At 38.3% G+C, this 12,931-nt stretch overlaps 4 protein-coding genes across 4 annotated transcripts; 2 read left to right on the top strand and 2 right to left on the bottom strand.

The window, feature by feature from the left end:
- The first annotated feature begins 327 nt into the window (after positions 1 to 327).
- Positions 328 to 5,738, top strand: LOC117575115 (phosphopantothenate--cysteine ligase). Its single transcript, XM_034259214.2, has 6 exons — positions 328 to 466; positions 1,151 to 1,381; positions 1,462 to 1,905; positions 5,153 to 5,338; positions 5,396 to 5,533; positions 5,590 to 5,738. Exons 2-6 carry the CDS (start codon positions 1,256 to 1,258, stop codon positions 5,635 to 5,637), a joined length of 942 nt encoding a protein of 313 aa, XP_034115105.1. The 5' UTR covers positions 328 to 466; positions 1,151 to 1,255; the 3' UTR covers positions 5,638 to 5,738.
- On the top strand, positions 5,641 to 5,847 carry LOC127566209 (cAMP-specific 3',5'-cAMP phosphodiesterase 4-like). The gene has a single exon (XM_052008120.1). It carries the CDS (start codon positions 5,641 to 5,643, stop codon positions 5,845 to 5,847), a length of 207 nt encoding a protein of 68 aa, XP_051864080.1.
- A 2,824-nt stretch (positions 5,848 to 8,671) lies between these two features.
- On the bottom strand, positions 8,672 to 10,661 carry LOC117575741 (probable cytochrome P450 12a5, mitochondrial). Its single transcript, XM_034260094.2, has 4 exons — positions 10,552 to 10,661; positions 9,976 to 10,481; positions 9,465 to 9,912; positions 8,672 to 9,409 (listed from the first exon to the last, which is right to left on the bottom strand). The coding sequence occupies exons 1-4, from the start codon at positions 10,633 to 10,635 to the stop codon at positions 8,813 to 8,815; spliced, it is 1,635 nt and encodes a 544-aa protein (XP_034115985.1). The 5' UTR covers positions 10,636 to 10,661; the 3' UTR covers positions 8,672 to 8,812.
- Positions 10,662 to 11,209: 548 nt separating this feature from the next.
- Positions 11,210 to 12,771, bottom strand: LOC117575038 (transcription initiation protein SPT3 homolog). The gene has a single exon (XM_034259119.2). It carries the CDS (start codon positions 12,676 to 12,678, stop codon positions 11,527 to 11,529), a length of 1,152 nt encoding a protein of 383 aa, XP_034115010.1. The 5' UTR covers positions 12,679 to 12,771; the 3' UTR covers positions 11,210 to 11,526.
- Between the last annotated feature and the right edge of the window lie 160 nt (positions 12,772 to 12,931).

Genomic DNA, 12,931 nt, shown 5'->3' on the forward strand with positions numbered 1-12,931 from the left:
GCATTTTCCAATCTGAGACATTATTTTCAAGTTCGAAAAATACCGAAAAGTCAATTTTAGTACTTTTTAGTATATTTATAACAAAAGTAAATTGTCACATTGTCGAAAATTCCATGTTTGGTATATTAGAAATTATATATTTATTCAATCTTAAAGTAAATCCATACGCTTTAACAAAAGTATTGTAGCGCTGCCTGTAAATATATGAAATTTACATTGTTCGTTGTGAATGGCATTAAAGTTGCTGTTCATTGAATAGATTTACTCCTCACCAAAATGTTGAGCTCCTCACAGAAAACCCTCACATCAGCTGTTCATGTCCATAATTTACACTTTGAACTTGTACTTGGTTTGTTAAACTGTGTCAAAGTTGAGTGCGCGTGTCCTGGACCCAATTTAGTGGTGCTTGCGCTCAATTTTTCATTCAGATTCGAGTTAGAAATCTCGTAGAATTCTCTGATTTTGGGTAAGTAGGTGCAGAGCTTTGGTATGACCGGCAAAAAGCGCAAGTTTTATGAACACACACATAATCACGCATGCCTGCAAAGGTAGATGCATTTTTCCTGTTACATTCGTCCCAACTTTGTGAAGAGCACGTGAACGTGTTGTGGGTTCACAGAATATTAGAATTGCTCAACTTGCGGATTTTTTTTAGCCTTTATCAAGTTTGACTGGTCGTTCAAGTCACCATCCATTTTGCGCTTCAACAGGGTCGAGAGAGTATACTTCTCTCCTCTCAATGTTCAGTTAATTAAGGCTTTCGTTAGAATGCGATTGCGCACTCTTGCCGCACAGAGTTTCATTGATAAGAAGGCAAGTGAAAGTCTCGAGCTGGTTTTGGTTTTGGTTTCGGTTTAGCTCAGTACACAATTGCTTGTCAACGTCGCTGCATTGACGCCGCGTTGCGTGTATTTGAATAGTGCGAAGACTATTCGTATGTATATTTTGTTATAGACGACGCAGCATGCAGCCCACTTTGTGATTTCATTAGTTTATGCTTATTTTTGTTGCTGTTATTGCACTGTTAAAGTCGCCGCCACTGTTATTACTTTGCCAAACTTGCCGCCCGCTTCGTCTGTGTGCGTAGCTGGAGGTAACTGTGTGAATAGGTGTTTGTGCGCTGTCATATCAATTAACGTAAAAAGCATAGCATCGTTTCCGGTGCCATTGTTTTTGTGCTTCCTTGCGTGCTTCCTTTTCCTACGTTGGACCCGCGCCCTGTCCCATCCCATCCCTGGACATTAGAACTAACGGAATGACGCACTGGGAGGATTTCTACAATACACATCTGCCGCCAGCAGATTTCGAGGATAATCGCTCGTTGCTCAAGGAATTCTGCGAGCGACACAATAAGCTACAGAATCGCATTGTCCTCGTCACGGTAAATCTATCCCTAAAATTCCCATCCAACAACAACTTCCCAATCCAACTGACAACTTCTTAACACTTTTTTTATTAAAGTCTGGAGGCACCACGGTTCCCTTAGAGCATAATACGGTGCGCTTTGTGGATAATTTCAGCGCCGGAACACGAGGTTCCGCGAGTGCTGAATACTTCTTGGATCACGACTATGCGGTCATCTTTATGCATCGCCACAAATCATTGGAGCCTTTTACGCGCCACTTCACTGGTCAGCAGTTCTTCGATATGCTGGATATTGCGGACAACAGCCAGAGTTCCACTATAGCCATCAAGCCGGACTCTGTCGATGTCTTTGCGCCGGTGCTGGCCAAGTACAAAATAGCGAGGGAGACCCAAATGATTCTCTATGTGAACTTCACCAGCGTGGTCGACTACATGTGGCTGCTACGCGCAGCCTGCGAGTGTCTGGCTGCGTTCGATGAGCGTGCAGTTTTATATTTGGCAGCTGCTGTCTCGGATTTTTACATACCCGAGGATATGATGGTGAGTCAGCTCCCCCAATTCTATGCGTATATATGTCGGTTGTTTGCTGAGCCTGACCTGGCTTTGTCGTCTCCCCTTTACGTCGCAGCAGTCTTGTGGGAAATCTTGTAATTGATTGCAGTCGTCATTCAATGACTGGCGTCGTCGCCAGTTCAAGTTGTCTGAAAATTGCTTTTTATCGATTTGCAATGTTGATTGCCTCTCTTGGCCCGGCTGCGTTCGCCGTCGGCTCATCTTATCTCCGCTTCAGAGTTTGTCATAATTTCCGTTAATTGACGTTAGTCTGCGGAGGAGTTATAGAAGAAGGTAGCAACAGGAAGCAGCGGAAGGCTTTGGTTATCTACTAACAAGCTGAGCAAAGTCCTTCAGCTCAAATGCCTCTCAAAATCCATTGAGTAGAGTCTACTAAGGTTTGTTCAATAAGACATTAAGTGAGGAAATGTGAAATTAAGCAACTCAAATATAATCCCATTTTGTCTAGAATTATCTTATAAAATGAACTAATTCCAATGTATAAGCGTACATGTGCGATGAAGACGGTTAAATAACTTTAAAATTAGTTTTATTATTGATGCGTAAACTAAATAATCAGTCTATAAATTTGACTGTCGACAGTCAGTTATCAAAATTGAGAGTTTGGTTTTATTTTTTTATATAGTCCAATGAACAAAATCTCTATCCATTGGCTCGGACGATGTAATGATTCGTCACTCTAGGCGTCAAGTGTAATCAAGGCATACTACGGTATCTATAAATCCACATCACTAACAGGGCTCTTTTTCATTATGCCTTTAATTTGATTTGCATAATTTTGCTTGTTTTTTGTCCCCATGCCAACCTATATTCGCTTTGCCGCATTTCATTTTCACTTCACTTCACTTCTAGACTCATTTACATGTTCATGCAGCTCTGGTTGCATCCTGAGCTTGTCAAAATTCCCCCTGCCACTCTCCCTTTCTCTGTCTTTCTCTCGCTCTCTCACTCTCGCTCTCGTTCTCTATATCATCGCCCGTTATCCGTCGCCCTTCGCCCGTCGCTTGTCAGCTGACTTACTGGTGCATATATTCAGAGCTCAGCGGCAAAAGGCTTTCAAGAACATACATCAAACGTTCATTTGCTGGGGGCGTTTGTCGCCGCGTCATTTCTACCCCCACTACCATATCTCTCATACTCACACACACACACTCTCACATAGTGTACTTGGGCACACCTGGACTATGGTATGACAGGTAAACACACAAAGTTTTCCACTTGTCGCCTCTGCTTCTCGGTCTCTCAGCCTCTCGGGTTGGCACATTCAACGCTCTATTTCCGTTCAGCTCGTGCATTTCCACTCGGCCTCCTGCTTAAGTCGTGTGTCCTAAGTGTCAATGGTTGTAGACTGTGAGGCGTTAGCAACAAATCGTTGGCTTGATTGAATTGCTAGATGGCACGTTTTTCCAGTTTTCTTGGTTCGCCACAACAATCAAAAATTGTTCTTGATGGTGATGATGAGTTTTATATCTAAAGTTGTTCGTAAATCTTTGCTCCATTTACTCGAAATTCTAACCATGTATTTTTCTCATGTCCTCAGAGCTCCTTACTGTTGTATCTGTAATTAGATCATTTTTATAAATTCTGCAAACTATGCAAACCTGTGAAAAGGGCAGGAATTCAATTTAAATATTCCTTGGGTAAATATATTTAAGTAAGAAATGCAAACAAGCTGAAATTTAATATTGGATTTAGGACGATAAAAAGCGTGCCTAAAGTAAATTCGAACAAGCCAAAAAACCAACAAGAAATTATAAATGCAAACTACAACCAGCAACGCAGAGAAAAATCAAGAGAACATAATAAGCAAACAAAGCAAGCGACGTGATGAAATCCTTAAATCAAACCAAAAGACTCAACACGAGCACGAATGAAGGCTCGCATAAAAAGACACCAATTTATCCCCTAATATCGAAACACTATATAGCACTAATACAAATACACGCACTAGCACAAGCTCATACTGTTTTAGTAAGTACAATGACCCAACTGTAGGGCAATGAGAGTGAGCGAGACAGTTAATGGGAGAAGTCAAATTCAATGTCAACAGCTGCTGGCAATTCTTAAAAGAAATCACAAATTTAAATGCTCAAGTCGCGATTGATCGACGAGAAGATACCCTACACTATCTCGGAATTTAGAAAAGAATATATATATAAAGTGTTTTAACGCTCTATATTCTAGCTAATTTTCTGACTGTTTGAAGTATATATTAATGCTAAAGCTTTGTTGCTTTATTTTGTTATCAAAATTTCAACTTTGTAACAAATGCAATAAGCTTAGAAAAGAATTTAGATAATTTAAAAAGTATGCATTTATCTGAAGATATATGAATATAAACTGGCTTTATTATATATCCGCCAAATTATTTGCATGTCTTTTGGGCTATTTTAATGTTCTCCAAAGCATTAGTTTATAACAAATCCGATGGTGCTTAAAAGTCAATATGCTTTTTTTTGCCATTTGGTTGAAGTGTAGGGCATAAAAACTTATTGCCTCAAAAGCTTAAAGTTTGAATTAGCAGCAATGTTGATTGTGACGACGCGACGTTGACGTCGGCGTTGGCGTTGGCGTTGCACAATTGTCAATGCCTTTTAGCTTGTCTTCGTTGTCAGCTTAATGCTTTGCAGCTATGTTTTTCATTTCTCTCAGCATTCTCACAATGTGCCAGCTACTTATGCGCGTCCTTCTGCCCGTCGTGTGTTGGCCAACTTTGTGCCCTGAATAAATGAATATGGTCAGCTGGTCAGCTGTGAGCTTCTAGCTTAGAGCGTGGGCAGCAAATCAACGTTGACGTGCGATGTTCAACAAGTAGCATCCACGAGGCACTAGCACATAACTTAAGTGCACATGCTGTATGTGAGATATTTAAAGCTTTAAGGCAACTCGCGTACGCAACGAGATTTCTTTTCCATCATCCATCTCATTATGTCTGAGTTATGCTTTCAATTAGTTGTTTAGTTCCATAGTGTGTTTGCTGGGTGCCACGTCATGAGAACAGTCAACGCAAAAGACAACCCTGGCCTTTCGCTCAGGTTGCCTATTGACAAGGACACATGGGTTGTCTGTTTAGTCTTCTTATTTGTGTGTGTGTGTGTGTGTGGATGTCGAATCCGTTGCTCCATTGTGCAGTGGGCACAATCTGTATGCGAAGCGTTTACGCATCGCTGGCTTTTCAATTCATTACTATGCTAAACCACTGCCGCCATTTCAGCCAACCCACAAAATGCAATCGGGAGATGGCGCACCAACGATTTCACTGCAATTGGTGCCGAAAATGTTGGCTCCGTTGGCCAGCTTGTGGGTGCCACATGCTTTTGTGGTGTCTTTCAAGCTTGAAACGGATGAAAATCTATTGATCGTCAAGGCACGTGATAGCCTCAACAAATACAAGCACAAGGTGAGCTACCAAAACAATTTTGCCTGTCATCTTTTCACGATTCATGTGTATATGCAGCTGGTGATTGCCAACGTCCTGCAGACACGCAAACATCGGGTTGTGTTTGTAACCCCAACAGATTCCTATGAGCTGCATTTGAGTCGCGAGCAGGCGCTGCAAGGACTAGAGATAGAGGAGCCTATTGTGGCCGATGTGGTAAGTTGTGTAATGGCCATAATAAAGGCAACTTATTCGCAACCATTTACTTGCAGGTACAAAAACACGGTGACTTCATCAGCAGCGCCGAACAGCGTCAATGACCAATGTCGATGCGCCGCCGGCAACAGCAACAATACCAGCAGCAGCCACACCACCAGCAAATCCAACATAATCAGCAGCAGCAGTATCGCCAAATGTCGACTGGCGGCAATGATGACACCGAAGTTGCCCCAACGGACTATTGCGTGACCAGTTCGCATTATTGTCGTGTGCTAAATCCGGGCACGCCAAACTTTAACCGCAAATATTGAGACGGTTGTAGCGCACAGAGTCCTTTTGCATATTTCTTGCGCTTAGTTTAAGGTACGCCTATCTTTATGGTTAACATCTATCTATTTGTGACAACGTCCCAGTGGGACGCACCATAATTGATGATGGATAGCAGTATGTACTACTATTGTAGAATTCTTTTTGTTTATTTTATTATTTGTTTTGTATTTGGTTTATTGTTGGATCTTTTGAAAAATGATGACACCTATTTATTATGTTTTTTCATTATATCTTTTCTTTTGCGAGTGCCAACAAACATACACACTGTGTTGCTTTTTGCTTGAAGCATTAATCTGAAATCATCACTACTATTTGTTGATATATGTATGTACGTATGTACATATTGTATGTATGCGTCTATTTCGTTGTGGAGTGCGAAGTTAACTGAAAAATTAGCACACACACACACACAAGTACCGCCTCCCACATAGACACACTAACACGCGGATAGACACACTTCGTGGAGGTTCGTGAATTTACAATTTGTTGGATGGCCCTGGCGGCTGTCAGTTGCAGGCATTGCGACAATTGATTTACAAAACCGTGCAGGGAAACAGCGACAGTTACAGGCAAGAACGTTGACTGTGAGGCCCTCCGAATGTCCTTGGATATTGAAATTTATAGTTGCATATACTTATGCATAATACCTTGAAGGTCTGCCTGGCTCAAGCAGGTCAAGTGGTGTCTAAAGGTCAGTCTTGAACACACTGCATTACAAATTGTACTTCTGGCAGCTGCTAATTAAACTTTAATTGGCTAAAAAACGCAAAGCAAAAAAAAATTACAAACAAAAAAACCAAAAATAAAACAGAAAACACAGTCAAACAACAAGTAAGGAAAACTAATTAACGCCGTACCCACAATTTAAACAAACTCACGCATACACATAAAAACACTTACTTGACGCGAAGCAGGAAGCGGCACAGACAACGTAGACAGCGGTAAGTGCCTTTTGAGGTCCTGGGGCAGACGTTTTTTGCACATGTTTATTACATGTTCTTTTACTGTTATTGCCGCGTTATCTGCGGCTTTGCCTTCTAATCTCCCTACCTACATATCTTTTTTCTGGTTGTACCGTGTACGCCCTGAAGTTCAGCCTCGACACCACTTCCGGTCACGTTTTCAGTTTTTGTTTCAGCCCCAAAAGTAGGCAATGTTTTTTTCGTAACTTGCCGTCGTTTTGCAGTCTCGCCGTAATATTTAACATTTTTGTTCTGCTGTTTTAACGACTTTTGTACGAGTGTGTGTGTGTGTATTAGATTGAGTGTTGATACATGCATCAAATTATTTTATTGCGTCTCCCCCTTATACACATTATATGGCAAAGGACGAGATGCATTAGGCAAATAGACCATTTACAGTACATACATACATACATATGTACATAGTATGTATGTTTGGAGCAGCTGTAAAACTTTTGCATTGTTATACTTAGATTATACAGCTTGTTGTGTTCTCTGTGGTGTATGTCTTCACATATTGATTGAGCTTTTTAACTACATATGTGCTTATGTAGACAAACCAAGGAGTACCACTCAAAACATGAAACATATACAGAAATCTTCAATTATAATTCATTAACTGGTCTTCTTAAATATATTATGATCTAAAGTGTTAATTTTTTTAAAAAATGTTTTCTGCAAATTATCACCAACTTTTCATATCCGCATTTAGGACTGAATTACATTTTTTATATATACAGTTATAATAAAAAACTCTTTCAATTTGTTATCATTTAAATAAATAAATTTTAATAATGATAATAAACAAAATATGTAAACTGATATAAATTTTTAAAACGAAACTAAAATCATTTCCATAAAGAAATCAAAAATAATATATTGGTTAAATTCCAATTTAAATTACCCGTATTAAAAAACTTAAATAATGTTTAGTATTTTAAAACTAAATTAACACAAAAACATTCATTACTAAATGTTATTTGAAAAATACAAAAACAAAACAAAAGGAACCAATTCAATGATATATCAATATTCTGGGCAATCGGACCAAAAACATCAATCAGAAAAAAATAGAATTTGATCTACACTTGTATATTGTAAAGAGTTTTGCAGTCAACTGTTACTTGGATATAAATACACTGTATACATAAAATAACATTTAACTGAAAAATATAAATAAATGCATAAACTATCATGAAGATTTAATCTACATGATTCTAATGAAATTTACAATCCTGTTAAACTAAATTAATCAAAATGGAAAATACAACAATCTATTTATTGTTGAAATTGGCCAATAACTAATTGCAAAATTTAAAAATTTCTATTTACTGTACAATGTTTAAACTGTACATTATTATAAGCATATTGAATTTATTCCAACATATGCGTAGATTCAAATATTTATTGGATGTCCATATACATACATATGAAAATATATGAATATATACATACATACTTAATTACCATACACACATACAAATATTTTAACATTCTCCCATGTACTCTTTATAGTGTGTGTGTAATAAACTGAAGGAAATATAGCTTTAAATGTTTAAAAAATAAATATTGTTGACTTTCATTGGCTAAGGTGATATATTTTAATTTAAACATGTTTGGAATATTAGGAAAGTTTTCTAATACTGTGAACCATTAAAGAAGAAAAGGAACCCCTTTCCTTTTTTTTATTAAAGTTGTTTATATTTTGACAGTTGTATATCCGTAAAATTACCTAATTTGGAATTAGGATCGAAATTTTTTTACTAGTTTATAAATAAACTCTCTTGGTTTATTAAATCAAGACTCCAAAGTGTTATAGAAGACAATTTTTATTAATCATTTCTGAACATATAAATTTACATAAATTGTAATAATATCATAGATCACATTGACATAACATTATTTCACTTTAAATATTTAATCATTGTATTATTGAATATATTTATGTATAGACAAACTTTTATTTTTAAACTCACATATCACATCAATGGTCCAAGTCCGTAAACTTAAATCTTAGTGGAATATTAGGCTTATTGATCAGCACTGATCTAAAAGCATTTTCTCTTGAATGGTTGAACTCAACCTTGAAGTTTCGAATAATCCGAGCAATACCGAGCTCTAGTTCCATGTCCACAATTCTCTTACCCACGCACATACGAGGCCCAAATCCGAATGGTAAAAATACAAATGGATTTGTAGTTTTTAACGGATTAGCCGGACATTTGGACGTGGATGCATCACTTCGCAGCCAGCGTTCAGGCAAAAACTCTGATGCTTTTGGAAAGTATTCATCATTACTTAGCATGCTCAAGGGCATCATCGACACAAATGTGCCTGCTGGCACCTTGTGACCACTGAGAACACAGTCTCGATTGGTAGTCCGGGCGTGGCCTATCACAAGAGGATACATTCGCTGTGATTCCTTAATGCAGGCACGTAAGTAAGGCACGTTTTTCATAGAATCTTCCGTAAATTCCGAGTCTTTGTTGGGTAGCACACGCATTACCTCTTCCCTTAACTTGTCCTGCTTCACTGGATTAGTCGCAATGCACAACATTGCAGCAGCAAATGTACTCGAAGTCTAAAGGGATACATAACGTGGCCTTAGAATGTATAAATACGTTAACAAAACTTACTGTATCAACGCCAGCCATCAACATGTCCATTGCCATAATTGTGGCAACCTTCTTGTCTATCTTCAGCAACTTTTCGAGGACACTCTTTTCGTTCTCTGCCCTAACAATTCCCTTATTTTCTTCAGCCTCAAGACGAACCAGAGCCTCATTTACAAACTCCAACGTCACCTTCTGTATGTTATCATATGCATTCATTAGCTTTTTCTTCATGGGTGTTTGAACATAACGCCATAAAGAAGGTTTAACTTCCAGGTCGCCGGCATATGTGAAAAATTCATCTAAGCTCTTAAAAAGCAACATAACATTGTCGCTTTTATCGGATTCCTTGAGAAGGCCCAGCTGTTTATCTAATGCCACAACAGACACAGATTCCAAAGTCCATCGATTAATGTCCTCAATGAAGTTATGCGGCACTTCTTGATTAGTCGCATCTCGAATGGTCTTGATCCTAGTATAGGAAGTCAGGAATATCATTTATTTTACAAGGGCATTACGAATTGTTTGTATTTACCGTTCGACAAATTCACAGTTCACTTGCGACATTTTCTTGTAGTACAGTCGCACATTCTTGGGCTGCATCAGCACTGGATTCACAATACTGCGAAATTCGCCCCAGGATTTTCCTTGACTAGGAATCAGACCTTCTACACCTTTGTAGAAGTCTTTTCGATATGACTCTCTATGATACCTCAAAGTATCGCTGCCGGGTCGGTGCGGCCATATGCCTTCATGCCGATAGACGGCTTCAAAATCTTTTGGATTATATGTAATCACCATGGCATCGCTTCCGAAAATTTTTGGCATTCTAAAGAATTCACCGTAGTCGTTACGCATACCCAATACCAGTTGTGTCAAGTCCATGTTCTTATATTTTCCACCAGGGAACGCCATGTTATAGATAAGAGATAATCCACTGGCGGCTGGAATACTATCGAAGGAGCGAGCATTTTGCCACTCGACATCGTCTCTTGTTACCCTTTGTTCCTTAACTTCAGCGTTAGTACTACTTTGAGAGCGCTACAATTATAACTAATAAGTTAATTTTCCGATGTTATCTGCTATATATATGTATGAGTGCCTTGTTTACATTTTGTGCGTTTCCATTTGCGAATAAAGCGACGCCCGTTCTCTGTCTATTTATAATGCTCATACAATTGCGTATTATCAGCATTTTGACAAGACTCGTTCTGCGCTCGTTGATTGTTAGACATAGACTGTTTGTTGTTCACTCAAATATTGTTAAATGCCCCAACTCGCTAAAGCTTTTTGTATTTCTGTTCTCTTTCTCATTAACTCTCACATAGGTCACAAAATACAAACAAACTATAAACAAGTTTAATAAATTAATATTTGCCTTTTTCTTGGCAAAGCTTTTTATGTAAATAACATTTCAATATTGTGGTTTAGATTCAAAATATTTACTTTGATAAATATATTTCTTTCTTTTACAATTGCAGCTAAGCGAAGCTATCAATATGTTTGTTGAATTTCACAATTTGTCTTATCATTTCATATTCTTAGACTAATCGCAACTTTAAGAGTACCTAATAAAATTCTTAATTAAATGAAATTGAGAATATACAACTTTTTTATCAATGCATTTGGATATGTCATTTTTTTTAAGATTAAAATAAATTTTTACTCCAACGTACCCAGAATTTCACACAAATTTAATATGGAATATTTTGGGATTTCTTTTTTTGCAAATAGAAAATTTCCAAATTCTTTTTTTGTAGATCATAATTGTAAATAATTTAATGTTCGAGCTTTTATTATTAAAAATAATGAATAAATTTATAAAGTCTTACAGGCCAAAATCTATTGAAAAGCTTTTTGTGCGTCGTTACCAATTTTTTTTACTAATGTGATTAGTAATTTACATTACATTAATGTTTATATATGTATATATGTAGATACATATTTTTCTAAACTTAATTTAATTAATATACTCAGAAAAGACCGACATATCTTATTGTGCCCCAGCTACATAGATTTTTCGCTTATACTTCAATCTAGTTCCCTTTTTCAATCTTGAGGAACATCTTTCCCAATTTTGACGAATCTAGATGGCAAGAAAACTACGCCTAAAGTCAATGTCGCAGGAGTTACGATATCGACCTATTTTACGATTGCTCATTTGACGAAAACGTCGCATTGCTTCGTGTATTTCTTGAACACTAATGGGCTTGACAACTTCCATGCCGCGGCCTTGTGTCACCTCTGGACAGACATGCATCATTGCAGGACTTCCCCCAGCTGAGGTGACGCGACTATACGGTTCGGTGGCGCGATTTTCTGAATTCAGGCGCGTTAGTATCGAGTAGTCGACAATGGCCGCAATTGTTTCGTGCGCTAGGTACGCCAAAATATTCATTGTGGGCGTCGGAATGCGGAGATCGGCAGGTAAGTCTAGAAATCGTCTGAATTTGTTTTTAATTTTCTCGCCATGTCGGCAGTAAAAAGATGTCTTTCGCGCCTCGTTAAACTCTAGGTACTGCTGTCCTGTGAGTATTTGAGATATGCGATCGGCACGAAACAAGCGACGCATGCGATCCTCGTCGTGCAATTCATGAACTTCAATAGCCAGTTCTTCATCCTCTTCCTGCTGCTCAAGATCGTCCATAAAGTCCTGGGGTCGACCAGTGCGTATGCTAAGAAATCGTTTCAAAATGCGCATATCCTTTAAGTGCTTCCGCATTCGTGCTATTTTCACGGGATGATTTCGCATTAGGAACTCAAAATCTGCCTGCGAAGGACATGGATTCTGTTTGCGTCGCATGGCAACCAGTGAGGCTTCATTGAAGATGCCACGTAGCTGCTGCTGCAGTATTTGTTCCACCAGTTTAACACTTGTCGTTCGTGGCTGATCACTGTCACCAAAGCTACGCATTATGTCAGCAATTTCAGTGAGTAATGAAACAGGCGCATCGTCTACCATTTGAATGGCGGCCATTATTTGTGTATTTTGGTTTCCTGCAGTTGTGGCAGCTTGGAGTTGCACCTGATTCTGCGTCTGGGACACATTGCCGCTCTGCACCAGAATTACCTGACGATGAACGTTCACTGGAGGTTTGTTGTCTTCCAAATTTTGCAATTGCGGTGTGCTGGGCGCCGATGATGTGGTAGCCATAATGGGTGATGCGACTCCTCCAATATCAGTGGCTGCAACCGACACTGAATTCTGCCGCATAGTACGCTTGACTTGATAGTTCATTGCCAGGATTTTTCACTAAAATCCTTCCTAAATAAAAGAATCAAAAATTGCAATACTCCGTGTAACCGTGTGACCGCAGTTTGAAAATGAATAAATATACCATTTTGCCCATTTGAACTTGTTCTTTTAAACTAGCCAGCGAAATATTGTGTATTGATGTGTTTAACTAGTGAATAGAAAACATATTGAATAATTTAAAAATTGTTATTATTATCAAATATGTATTTCTAAATATTGATTAAGCAAAGTCTGA

This window comes from Drosophila albomicans, chromosome 2R (genome assembly GCF_009650485.2).
Source record: "Drosophila albomicans strain 15112-1751.03 chromosome 2R, ASM965048v2, whole genome shotgun sequence".
NCBI lineage: Eukaryota > Metazoa > Arthropoda > Insecta > Diptera > Drosophilidae > Drosophila > Drosophila albomicans.